The sequence below is a fragment of the Haliaeetus leucocephalus genome, unplaced genomic scaffold (assembly GCF_000737465.1).
Source record: "Haliaeetus leucocephalus isolate CR32 unplaced genomic scaffold, Haliaeetus_leucocephalus-4.0 Scaffold228, whole genome shotgun sequence".
In the NCBI taxonomy this organism is placed as follows: Eukaryota; Metazoa; Chordata; class Aves; order Accipitriformes; family Accipitridae; genus Haliaeetus; species Haliaeetus leucocephalus.
In genome coordinates this window covers 7343220-7354713 of record NW_010972664.1, presented here as the reverse complement: position 1 = coordinate 7354713, position 11494 = coordinate 7343220, and the positions used below count along the sequence as shown (strand labels likewise).

Here is an 11494-nt window from a genome sequence, read left to right as displayed (position 1 = left end):
GTTTTCAGTATGGAGCATTAGGTAGCCTTTCCAATGTCCTGGAGTGATCTCCAGGCACTGACCATGACAGCAAGTGAAACGTATATCAAAACTACTCCTGGACCATAAGACGTATTTTGATATTGCTTTGCTATATAGATGCTATTCAGAACAAGTGGAATATCTCAGCCAAGGTTAAATATTCTGAGAAAAGAGCAATTGCCTTTATAAATATTGCAATATGCCCAAGGGACATTTTTTTCTTACACAGCATTAATTTTAAAAGTAATCAAATCTCCCAGGAGTGCGATGTCATATGAAGTGATTTAAAGTGTCAGAAGATGAACAGAAAAGTTAACATTACTATTTCATCTTTGCCATTTTCTCCATTATGCCCAAACTTTACAAAATGCAATAATGCACGTAGGAGATCTGGCAGTCTGTTGTCTGTCCATCCTCAGTCACAAAGGAGGGAATCAAGAATAGAGCAGCTGCCGGATTTCTGAACCATCTTGTTTTTATAGGCTCTTACATAAGCCTTTTTTCTTCTGACTCCGTATTTACCAAGTCAAGGGTCTATCTCATTGTTCCACTAGTGCACTACCTGAATTCACAGCAAACTAATGAAATATGGCAATAAGTCTTATTAGATGTTGTATGTGGAACATAGCTCAGTCCCAAATGCTCTCCTGAGAGTGCCCCATCCCTCTCAAGCAGATATCAATGAGAATAAGATTATATGTGGCAAAAGAGAACAACAAACTTTTTCAAAATGGTGATATCTAAATTGCATGGTGCAAATGCTATTCTTTGGGAAAGTGAGATTTTTCAGATGATCTCTGTATAAAAACACTGATCGGATGTGCGAGTAGAGTGAACGAAGCGCTCCCACCCTCATTCCTGTGTCTCCCTCCTTGTTCCTGGCAGGAATCTAAGTGGGGAAAGGCTACAGGGGTTGCCTCCCTGCTTTCAGATGCTGCAGCTGATGAGCTTCAATCATTAGTCTGACCTGGGTCCAACTAATGTAAAGGATTAATTTTCACACTTTGGTCTGAAGGGAGAAGATGCTGTGAGAGACTGAAAGAGTTAATGTCTCAAACATTGTGGTGGGGCAAGTTCTGCTTGAAGACAAACCCTACACAGCAAGGAGCCAAGGTGAAAAGCCCATCAGCTCAGACATCAGCAACAGCAGGGGGGGCGTGCTGGAGGGTGCGCAGCTCCCTGTTCTGATAAGCTGTTCTGATACAAATATCAAACGATGGCCACGTCTGCAGGGAAGGACAAGTTACTCCCCAAACGACCCCCAAGCCCAAAGGCTCACGAACTGCTCATTAACCTGTCGAGTTCGGGTGCCCACCCAAAGGAGGGGCAAGGATGGTAAAAGGACACAAACTGAAGCCCCGGGTGCGCAAGCCCACCGGGACTGGACCCATCGGCTGACTGGACCAATGCTGGACCCAGGACTGGTGAAATCTTTCTCTCTTCCTTTCTCTCTCTCTGTCTTCCTCTCTCTTTCCTTTTCTTTTTCCACAATCCCTACACCTCATCCATTTGAAGACATAAACCGTTGACCAAGTCTGAGACTAGGAGTAGATCCAGCCGCCCCTGGGCCCTTCTCTGAGGAGGAGTCTGGAAAGCAAGGGGGTCTGCTCTGAACCTCCTGACTCAACGGGAGGGATCTCCTTATTCCCTGAATTGATGTATATGGTTACCTTGGGTTACATGGTTTACAGAAGTAGTTATGCCAATTCCTGTTGTAAGAAACCCTGCCGCCTACTACTATGCCTCCCCAGTTCAGTTTGCTTCTGTCATGAATAAAATCCTTAACTGATCGTTTGGTGTCGTTTCACCTTAATTTAGCCCGAGGGAATTTCGAATTCACCACACTCCCTGGTCTGTCCAGTCTGGGTCGTGACAGATGCAGGGTTTTAAAAAGCATGTTTCTTGCCTTGCCATGGGTGAGGTACCTGGCTCATTTGTCCTTCACAATTTGCAGCTCTAAGTGTTTCTGAAAGCATTAGGACTGCCTCTCTGCTGTATTGCTTCCCATTGTGTAACTGCTGGATCTGTGACATGTCTTTGAGCGGGCCTGTTTGCTTGCCACATTATAATTAGGCTGACATTATAACCCATTCAAGAGCTACAAGCAGACTTTCACATGCTTCTGTCTACCAGAAGAAATGTTCATCATGGTTGAAACCTCTCAGGCTTCTCCTGGCTCTCGAGAGGCTCAGCACTGGGCCAGCATGAGCTTCCTCGGCGCTGTCAGGAATGAAGTGTTTCTTGGCATCTGCAGAAGCTGAATGCTAGGCACCTGGAGAACTTTAAAATTGAAATAGGTACCTACTTAGGTTTAAGAGCCTTCAGAGTTGGGCAGCAGCTGAGCAGAGGTTTTTTAGTATCACTGTTTGTAATTGCAGCTAAATTCTGCCTAGCTGCCTGCTTAGATACCTAAATACTTTTTTGGGATCTGGCCCTAAGTTGGTTTTTTTTGTTGTTTTGGGTTTGGTTTTTTTTAACTTTCTTATGCACTAAATAATAAAGAGCAGGCAATTAAGAAGTCTTGCTTAACTGGGTTAGCCTCTTGAAGAGAGCTACAAATCAGCCTCGTTTCCTCCTCCTGAGAATCGTTAGATCATTTGTTACAAGGGTGAAGGGAGCCCCTGCAGCATTTCACGGTAGAAGTGTGTAGGGCTGCTCTATGGAGTGCTCTGTTCAGTTGTTTACAAACCATGTGTATAGATAGAGCATCCCAGTCGGATGTTTAGTTTGAAAAGCGATATGTCAGTTGCCATTTAATTAGGACTCTACAGCCCACCTTTCTCAGATGTGCTGCTTAATAAAGCATTCCCTGATTGGGAATATGCAGATGCTGTTGGTGGAAGAAATAGTTGCCTTTTGTCAGAGTGAAAGGACTTCGCCACCTCTAACTCGGAGTTATGGCAGCCGGCTTGGACCCCAGGGCTTAGCCGTAAGGACAGAGGAGACAAACAGGCTTCTATTCTCCTTCCAAGCAAAATGCTGTCAGCGAGGGGTGTTGCTGTGCTCCCTGGCCCGGGAGAGGAAATGTTTCTCCATCACTGCCTGTGTATCCTGCTCATGTTGCTTCTTGGGTTTTCTCTGCAAGAATTTCAAGAACAGGTGAGCAACTTCTCTTTGCTGCTTGCTTGTTTGGGCTGGGATGTGAGGGCAACAGCAATCAAAAATGTTGGTGTTTAATACCTCTGAGAGAGGCCTGCAAGGATCAAGCTGCTTAGAGTGAAAGAGCGTGGCTCATTCTCTGGTGGTGCAACCTTCTCTTACTTGGAAGGCAATTAGGACTTCTTCACAAAATTAAATACTTCAAGATTGTGTTTCTGCAGAGAGACTCCTCAGTATGCTCTACTGAAATTGTAAAGATACGTCCGAGATAAACTGTAGTGTGCTATTCAAGTGCCCTGGTTTAGTCTTTAGTGTAGTTAACTACTTCCTGTCTCTCTAATGTACTGCTGCAAGCTTAAAAAAACCCCCTCAAACCCTCACCAAAACTGGTGGTGCTCAAGGGAACTGTGGTACTGATACACTTGGAGAATTGAGTTTTTTATTCATACCGAGCTATAGTAGCTATGCCAGTGCTCTTAGCTTGTCTGGTTTGTTTGCCTCAAGTGTACCTTGCCAGAGGTGACAATTCTCTGTTTCACTTTGAAATATGAAAAATGAGTTTAGAAGAAAAAATTAAAAATTAAATTTTTAGAAAAGCTAACATTAATGAAATAAAACACCAAGCAATGTTTTGTTGGACCCACATCCTCCAAAAAACCTGAAATGCATTATATATTGTATGTACTTTTAAGACAAAAGCACAATGTTTCTTCTAGATGCTAAGGATAATGCGTGTGTATGTGTATAGGGGCAAGGACTGTTTAACAGGTGAGAAAATTCCATTATGAGGGAAAAAGATGGACTTTAATAGTCAGCTCTCTTATTCCTGACTTTGTGACTATTATCTCTATTCAGTAGTTTGCTTTAGCTTTGGTGCAAGCAAAAGCCATTCTACTGTATTTTCCCCATCCTCTGGCTTTCTGGGAAGCAAAGAAACATCACTGTGAGCAATATACTTCCTCTTTATGTTGCTTCTCCCAGATAGTTTCAGGGTGCTGGTTTTACTCACTTAAAGACCTCCTTTTTCATTAAGGCAATCACATCCTATAGCACAGAGATGCCCATGGAGTAGGGAACCACGTCAATGAATCTTGCTCCCCACAGGAGACTAAACAAGTTGCATGACTTAAGCCCATGCATGAATGGCAAAAATTCTGGCCATGATCTTGAGCTGATTAAGCCCACAGCTTCTGCATCTCCAACTCTAAAAGAAATAGTGGTGATAGGTCAAGTAGTCATTGTGGAGATTAGTGCATTTGTATATAAATATTTTACACGTTTTACTATACAACGTATTAACTCACTAAGAATTAACTACTTGCTTTCCCACTTGTACTGAGTATTCTGGTTTTGGCATGGGAAAAGAGTGATGCCATAGACAACTGAGAAGACCTGGCTAAGTGTTATTGATAGCTGCATTTTATTTACCGAGGGACTGGTAGTACTCTAGAAGTATTTTTCTAACCATTTCCTTCACCATACACACACGTTCTTCTGATAAGCAAAGAAAAGCTAATGAAAAGCCTGTGATAATGAAATCACAAGAGCAGTATGAAAAGAAACTGGGAAATGCTGACAGTCTTGATTATTATAATAACCTAGTATAGGAGCAAATTACATTATCACTAATATACACTCTTGGCAAAAGGAGTAAAAAAAAAAAACAAAACCCCAAACCCCCACCCAAGCAATTGTTAAATTGTTAAACACCTTTATGAAACTGTGTGTTGCAGCAGCAAAAGAACTTTTCACTTGCATTTAACGTATATATTTAGAGTTGGGAACTAGTGTGTGGTATTAAAAATGTGGCAGCATTTCTTGTAGTAAATGCTTTCTGTCATTTAAGCCAAAGAAAGGATTTGCATTGCCCCATTTCTGCAAACGAGTGTTCATCAAATGCTCCTGTAGTCACTAATCATACCCAATAAAACACAAGGAGTGTTACTAACTGAATTCTTATAGTCAAGCAGCGGGAAAGGAGGAGGAAGTAAAATGGGTGCAGCTCAACTGGATGCAGTACTGCAATTACTTTGCTTCACGAGAAGTTATCTGAAGTATCCTACCTGAGAAAGATGGATTTGCCATGTTTGGTGACAAAACTGTACAATTGCGATAGAGGTCTGAGGGTGAAGCAGGAGTGTAAAATCATTTCTGTTTTCCTGCAGATTGCAATATCTGAATGCAGGACTGGGAGGGGGAAATGTTAGCTATGCCAGCAGGGATGGTTGTAGAAAATCTAGGCATCATTTGTGTGTGGTGAAGTCAGTTTGTAAGATTGGGGTTTTTTTCAAACTAAGAATTAATCCAAGATAAAAACTGATCATAATTTTACTGAGCTAGACCTAGCTTGGACTGGTGTCTCTCTCCTATTAATCTTATAGACGCACATCGGTGCTGACATGAGGGGAAGCAAAGGTAAGCAAGGAGATAGGATTTTTTTTAAATATAGCAATCTATGGCTTAAGTGTCATCAAAAGCCTTAGCCCAACCTTAGGGCTTGTTGGACTGGATCAAACCCTTTGCAGTTAGTTGATGCAAACATGTTCTGCTACAAACTCACTTTGCTGGCTCAGATTTGTTCTAAATGTGCTGCTGGACTAATGTTTTGCTATGGGCTTCATGCCGGACAAGGCATTGTCAGTTTGCCCCCAGCTGCATAAAACTGGCTGACGCTTTATATCATATTCTGGCTAATTCATCAAAAAAGTGTTCGTACGCATGCAGTTCAGCAGTTACAGGTGGCATATCAAAGAATGGAGGAGCACTGTAATATTCTGTGAGCGGCTATGCTGATGACAACAGGACTGATTACAGAGCAAAGTGTCAGTTGGTGCTCGTGAACCGGTCATGGGTCCCCAGTCTGCAGAACAATAAAACCATGTTCTCTCAGGCTTTTTGGTTGCCAGGAGCTGCTGGGCTTCATCCTCAATAGCTCCATATTCACCACTTTTGCTGCAGCCCCAGATTTTCGCAGGGGGAGCAGGGAGTGAGAGTCAATGCTCAGTCTGTGGCCAGCTAGGGACCAAAGAAACCTTCCTGGTGACTGGGAATGGCATTGAAGCTACCCTGTGTTGGGCCAGCTGCTGCTACTGTACCAGCTGGAAGCTCAAAAGGAGCATCCCAATGTGCTTTTTTCATATAAGGAGGAGGATGGAAGAGAAAGGCATCATCCAGCATCTGAAGGTTTCAATCTGTTTTCTGCTTTTCCTTTATAGTTACTCCGCAGCTGCTTTGCACTTCCCTCTTAGATGCAACAGGGCCCCAAAATTCAACTGCTGAGATGGAAACACGTTTAATAATATATTACGAAAAAGACATGGTGAAAAATTCCAATGTAGATGGAGGATTTTAGTGCCAGATTGTGCCCTGGGATTCCAATGCATATCTTCCATTAAAGCCATTAAAAATGTTTGCGTTTCAAGGAAGAATTTGGACTTTTGACACAATTCCCTTTTTTTCTTTGGGAGCCAAACATTTTCTGTGGTAACAGAAAATATTATAACAAGGATAGATATAATGCATTTAGGCATTAAAATGAATAACAGTCCTTGATCTGTTTGCTGAAGATTTCAGGCGTGAGATGTGAAAGCTGTTAGTGGCTTGAAGAAAGATACTTGCCGTAATCGGCACTGCAGCTTTGCTTATTTTACAAACTATGAAGGAGAGGACTAGAGAGGTGTCCAGATCCTTGCATCATATGGAGAGGTTCCTATGCATCTCATGATCATAACTTTGGCCAGTGGTTTGCTGTATTTCATTGCCTTTTGAATCGAGAGATTCTAAAATCTCAGGGTAATGTACTTGCCACACACACGAGCTGCTGCCTCCCACTCCAGAGGGGTCAAAACCTCGCTGGTGTGTAACTGCTATATGTATAAGGGAAATGTTAAGCCTGTTTCCTGTACTCCCAAGGTGCTGTATGAATGAAAATGGCATTGTATGAATGGAACACTTCTTTTTTTTCCCCAAACGCCCAAGCCTTCAATTTCTATATTGTTTCAAATTGGAGCAATATAAGTATGTATAGAGAGAAACTTTGCCCTCTGGAAAGGAAATAACTCTCATCCTTCTCTCCCTCCTCAAATATTTGGGGCAGTCTAAGTATGTTTCCATTCCTTTTCTTCAGGAATGAAAGGGAGTGCCTGCCTGCCTCCATCTTGTGCATTTTCCCTGGTGAACGGGGAGAACCTGAGCTCAACCCAGGAGTTTTTGAGCTCCCTGTTGCCTCCTGCACTTCTGGGACTTGCACCATATCAGCTGGAAGCATAGATCATGGTAGCGATGGCACTGCAGCTTTTCAGGAACGTGCCTAGCAGCCCTTGAGTCCCTAGGTCAAGCTAAACTCCCTAGCTGGGCTACGCAGCATCATGTAAGTTGGCGTGAAACCTTTAGAAATTTGTGTGGCAAATTCCACCAGAAACCTACCTTGCTTTAAAGGGTGTTTGTCAAAATTGAGTCGTCTCTACAAAAATGCTGTTTCATCAAAATTGACTTTTTTTAACATTTTTTTTTTGTCCATCAGAGAATTCCCAGCCAGTTCGAACAAACTTATTTTTACCCTTCCTATTCCTTTATATATAAGGCATAGAAAACACCCTGTGTTTATTTCCTCGGGACACCATGTGTATCTTCAGATTTGGTCTCCTCCTTTAGGAAAGACTAATCTGTTATGTTTTTGGCTGTTGAGTGGACCATAACAGCAAAGCCAGGGGGCTTTGCCTGTAAATACTAGCCACAACTAGCTAGGGTGTGGTTTCCAGTGATTTAAATACTTATACAATGGCAGCAGAGGGGGAAACAGGAGTGGGGAGGGGGCGGGGGAATATGATGGTGATGTAGAGGAGAGAGAGGACTTGTTTGTTTTAATCTCTGTGGAACTGCTAACTGTACAGAGTTGTCTCCTCAAAGAAATACTTGGAGATAATTGCATAGTGGTGAGAAGGGAGGGGGAGGACCCTTACTTCTTGTTATTGTTCAAAAGATTTGAAAGGCTTGCAACTTTTCCAGCATTTATTCAGACCTCTACATAAATTTTCTGATCTGTGGAAGTGGCGAGCATCCCCAACTCCAACAGGAAAAGCTCATCTCAAAACAGAGAAAAAAATGCATTGTTGAAGAGCCTGTACAGACTGCTTCCACCACATTGCTACGCTCTTCCTCAGTCCTCCAGAACTAGAGCGTACCAGGCAAGTCACGTTCCCTTGGTTTTACAACCCACGTAGCTGCTGTACCAAGTCCTGTTGGGCTGTGGTGCTTACCTAGAGGTCCGTGAGGATTTTCTGGTCTTTATTTCTGATGGTTGCCCTTAGTGTTGCTGAAGTTCAGCTGCTCCAAGAATCGGTGTGGCCTGGTGGAGTTAAGAAGCTGGAATACACAGTAAAGATAAATGAACTTTACTTAAAATACAGCCAGGTGGTTCTTTTCCTCAATAAAGAAGCAGACTGTGGCAGAAAGCTGGAGTGTTTCTCATCTGTAAAGAAGATCTTGCGCCAGTCATACCTTAGCCTGTTCCCCTCCTCTCCTTTTGTCAGTGTGATGCATCTGCATTAGCAAGCTGTGCTTTTCATTCCGGAGTGGTGAAAGGAGACAACAATAAATTACAGTGCCCTTTAAGAAATCTCCAAATCTTATCAGATCTCGCATTTCATCCTGGGTGCTCTTTCCTGCCATTCTTCTACTATTATTCTAATTGCCACTGAAACCGTACAGTCTGCTGCTCTTCTTGGGCACCTAGCACTTGAAGCCAATGTTGTGAAATAGTATGGAGGCAGAAAGGGGAGATCCTCTTTCTTTTTTGTAAATTCCTATTCCTTGCGAAATCCCCAAATTCACCACTTCCCCAGCTTCTGAAAAGAGTGACCCTCTGTGTACTCTGAGGCATAGTTACGCTGCTAAAAGTGGAAATTTGATGCTGCTTCTTGTTGGGTGGAGGGGAAAAACTTGAGAAAGGTGGTGGTTTTACCCCAACTGTCTCATGATGCTTGAATGCTGGGAGTAGAAAGCAATATAACAAATATCTGAAAATGCAGTCACTTACCACTTTTTATATAAATTCCAGATTACGGGCCAAACTCACTGTTGACATAAGCAGATGCAAATCTAATGAAGTCACTGCAGTTACTTCTACTTATGCCAGAGGTGAATTTGTCCCTATTTTTGGAACGTGCTAGTTTTGTGCTACAGCACTGGCACAGTGTATCATGTCAAAATCCTTTTCAGCAATGGCTGCGTGCCACTGGCTGACGGACATGATGCATCATGTCAAACATCTGCCTGAAAATGGGCCCGTTCTTTTTGACATGATGTATCACGCCACTGTATCGTGCCCGAAGGCATCTGATAGGAATTGTGGCAGGATCTGATAGTAAGGAATGTATGCTGAGTATCGGAGCATTTTGGCATCCTGTGGAAAACAGTGATATCTATGGTAGCACATCTATAAATCTCTTGCAAGTGCCTCACGTGCTTGGGTGTAAAATGATCACTAATGTACTCCCACCTCAATGTATTGCATTAGCATAGTAGATGATAAATAATTTTCTATTTTGGTCCAGCTCTGCTTTAAGGACTGATAGTGGATTTTCTCCTAAAAACAATCAACTGGTATTGAAAGAACTTGCTCCTATTTGTGATTTTACAGACTTGTTTTGTTACTGTTATTAAGCGTAGGAGGGTGCTGTTTGGGGGTTGGTTGTTGGGGGGGGTGTTTTTTGTTGGGTGGTTTTTTTTTTTTTTATAAACTAGCATCAGGCCTTATTGCCATCGCATCTGAAAGCGTTTTACCTCAGACAGAATGGTGCTAAACAACATCTAACCTAAAACAGGAAACATGTTTCACAATCCTCTGCGGCAAGCAGCGCAGCTTCCCTGAGAGGATCTGCGAGGGTGGATAGCAGCCAGTTGTCCAAAAGCGAGGAGGCCGGGTGCCAGGAGACTGGGCGGCCAGAGGAATGCCTCAAGGCAGCCTGGCCGTACGCTCGCAGTAAAAACCTCCAGGTCGGGATCAGGCGTGTGTCCAGGAACAGCCAAGCTCAGAAGATGGTACTTGTTATTGCCCATCGATGGCCTCCAGCTCCTGCAAAGGAACGGACCTTGCTGTCGGGATAGTGTCCTGCCTTAGGCTTGGTGTTGCAGGAGGAAACGAGGAGAAAGAGAGTTCTGAAATTAATAGGGCCCAGATCGACCAGAGATTTTTAGATAGCAATCAGCACTTGGTTTTTCTCTTTCCCTGAAGAAATGGCTCAGAAGCCCATACATTTGACATAGCAAAGCGTATGCTGTATGTGTATTGTGCCCTTGCGGTAACTTCTGAATGGCCGCAAAGGTTAATGCTTAAGATTGAATCCGTTTAGTTAGATACACAAAATGCAACAGGAACAAATTGCCAGAGTGCTATTGAAAAAGTATATAGCTACCTTAAAATCTGCATGCCCAAAACTTAAAAAAAAAAAAAAAAAATTAGATGTGCCTGCAGGAAATTGGATCTTTTTTTCAAAGTATTGCAGTTGAGTGTTTTGTAGAAATGCTTTCTATAAACAGGGAATCCTACTGGGGTCAGACAGAGCTATTTTCACCTTATGTATTCATCTAACTGTTCTGGCCAAGGAGATATGTGTGTGTGTGTGTATACACACACGGAGAGTGAGTGAGTGTATAAATTTAGAATTTTTGATTGCAGGCTTCAATTTTTGGCCACTATTAAATGTAGGTAAACTTCAAATTTTGTGAAAAAGAGACTTGAAATAATTCACTCTAGGCCAAATGAGAAGAAAACAAGAGCAAACAAGTGTAGTCATTCCCAGGCTCATCAACGGGAATAATGCGAATGAGCCATATGCATAGCCTTTTTCCATGTGAGGAACGGCATCGAAAGCCTTTGAGTGCGGGACTGCAGTAGGGCAGCTTGCTGGCAAAAGTGTGCATACAGAGGAATATATTTGAGTAGGACTGGAGCCATTACAACCATTCCTGGTTTTCCACATATTTTTCAAGTAGAGCGGTACGCTTAATTTTTTTTTTTTTTTGTCTTTCAACGTTGTGGGCCAAGTGCGGGGAGGGAGGAGAGACTTCCTAGGCGAGTGGAAAACGTATCCGACCTGCCACCTCCTGCGGGGCAAGTGGGTTCCTCCCTCCACCCGGATGAACGTCCAGGGCGGATCCCTGGGGAGGGGAAGCCCGGCCGCTGCAGGTGACACCCGACTGGGGAGAGCGCCGGCTGCTCAAGCTCGGCCCGGCCTCCCCCGGCGCGGAGCCCGGCGCCGAGGCGCTCCCCTCCCAGCCCCAACCGACGGGGACTCGCACCAAAAGCGACTCGCCGAGCGCCCGCGGGGGCCAAGCCTGCCTCGAGGCGGAGGGCAGCCGCGGGACACCCCCC

At 43.6% G+C, this 11494-nt stretch overlaps 1 protein-coding gene across 1 annotated transcript in view; it reads left to right on the top strand.

The window, feature by feature from the left end:
- The first annotated feature begins 2842 nt into the window (after positions 1-2842).
- The window catches only part of VGLL3 (vestigial-like family member 3), a 31905-nt gene continuing 23253 nt past the window's right edge, over positions 2843-11494 (top strand). The window contains exon 1 of the mRNA XM_010567640.1: positions 2843-2950. Within this exon, the coding sequence (XP_010565942.1) occupies positions 2843-2950 (108 nt within the window). The remainder of the gene's footprint in view (positions 2951-11494) is intronic.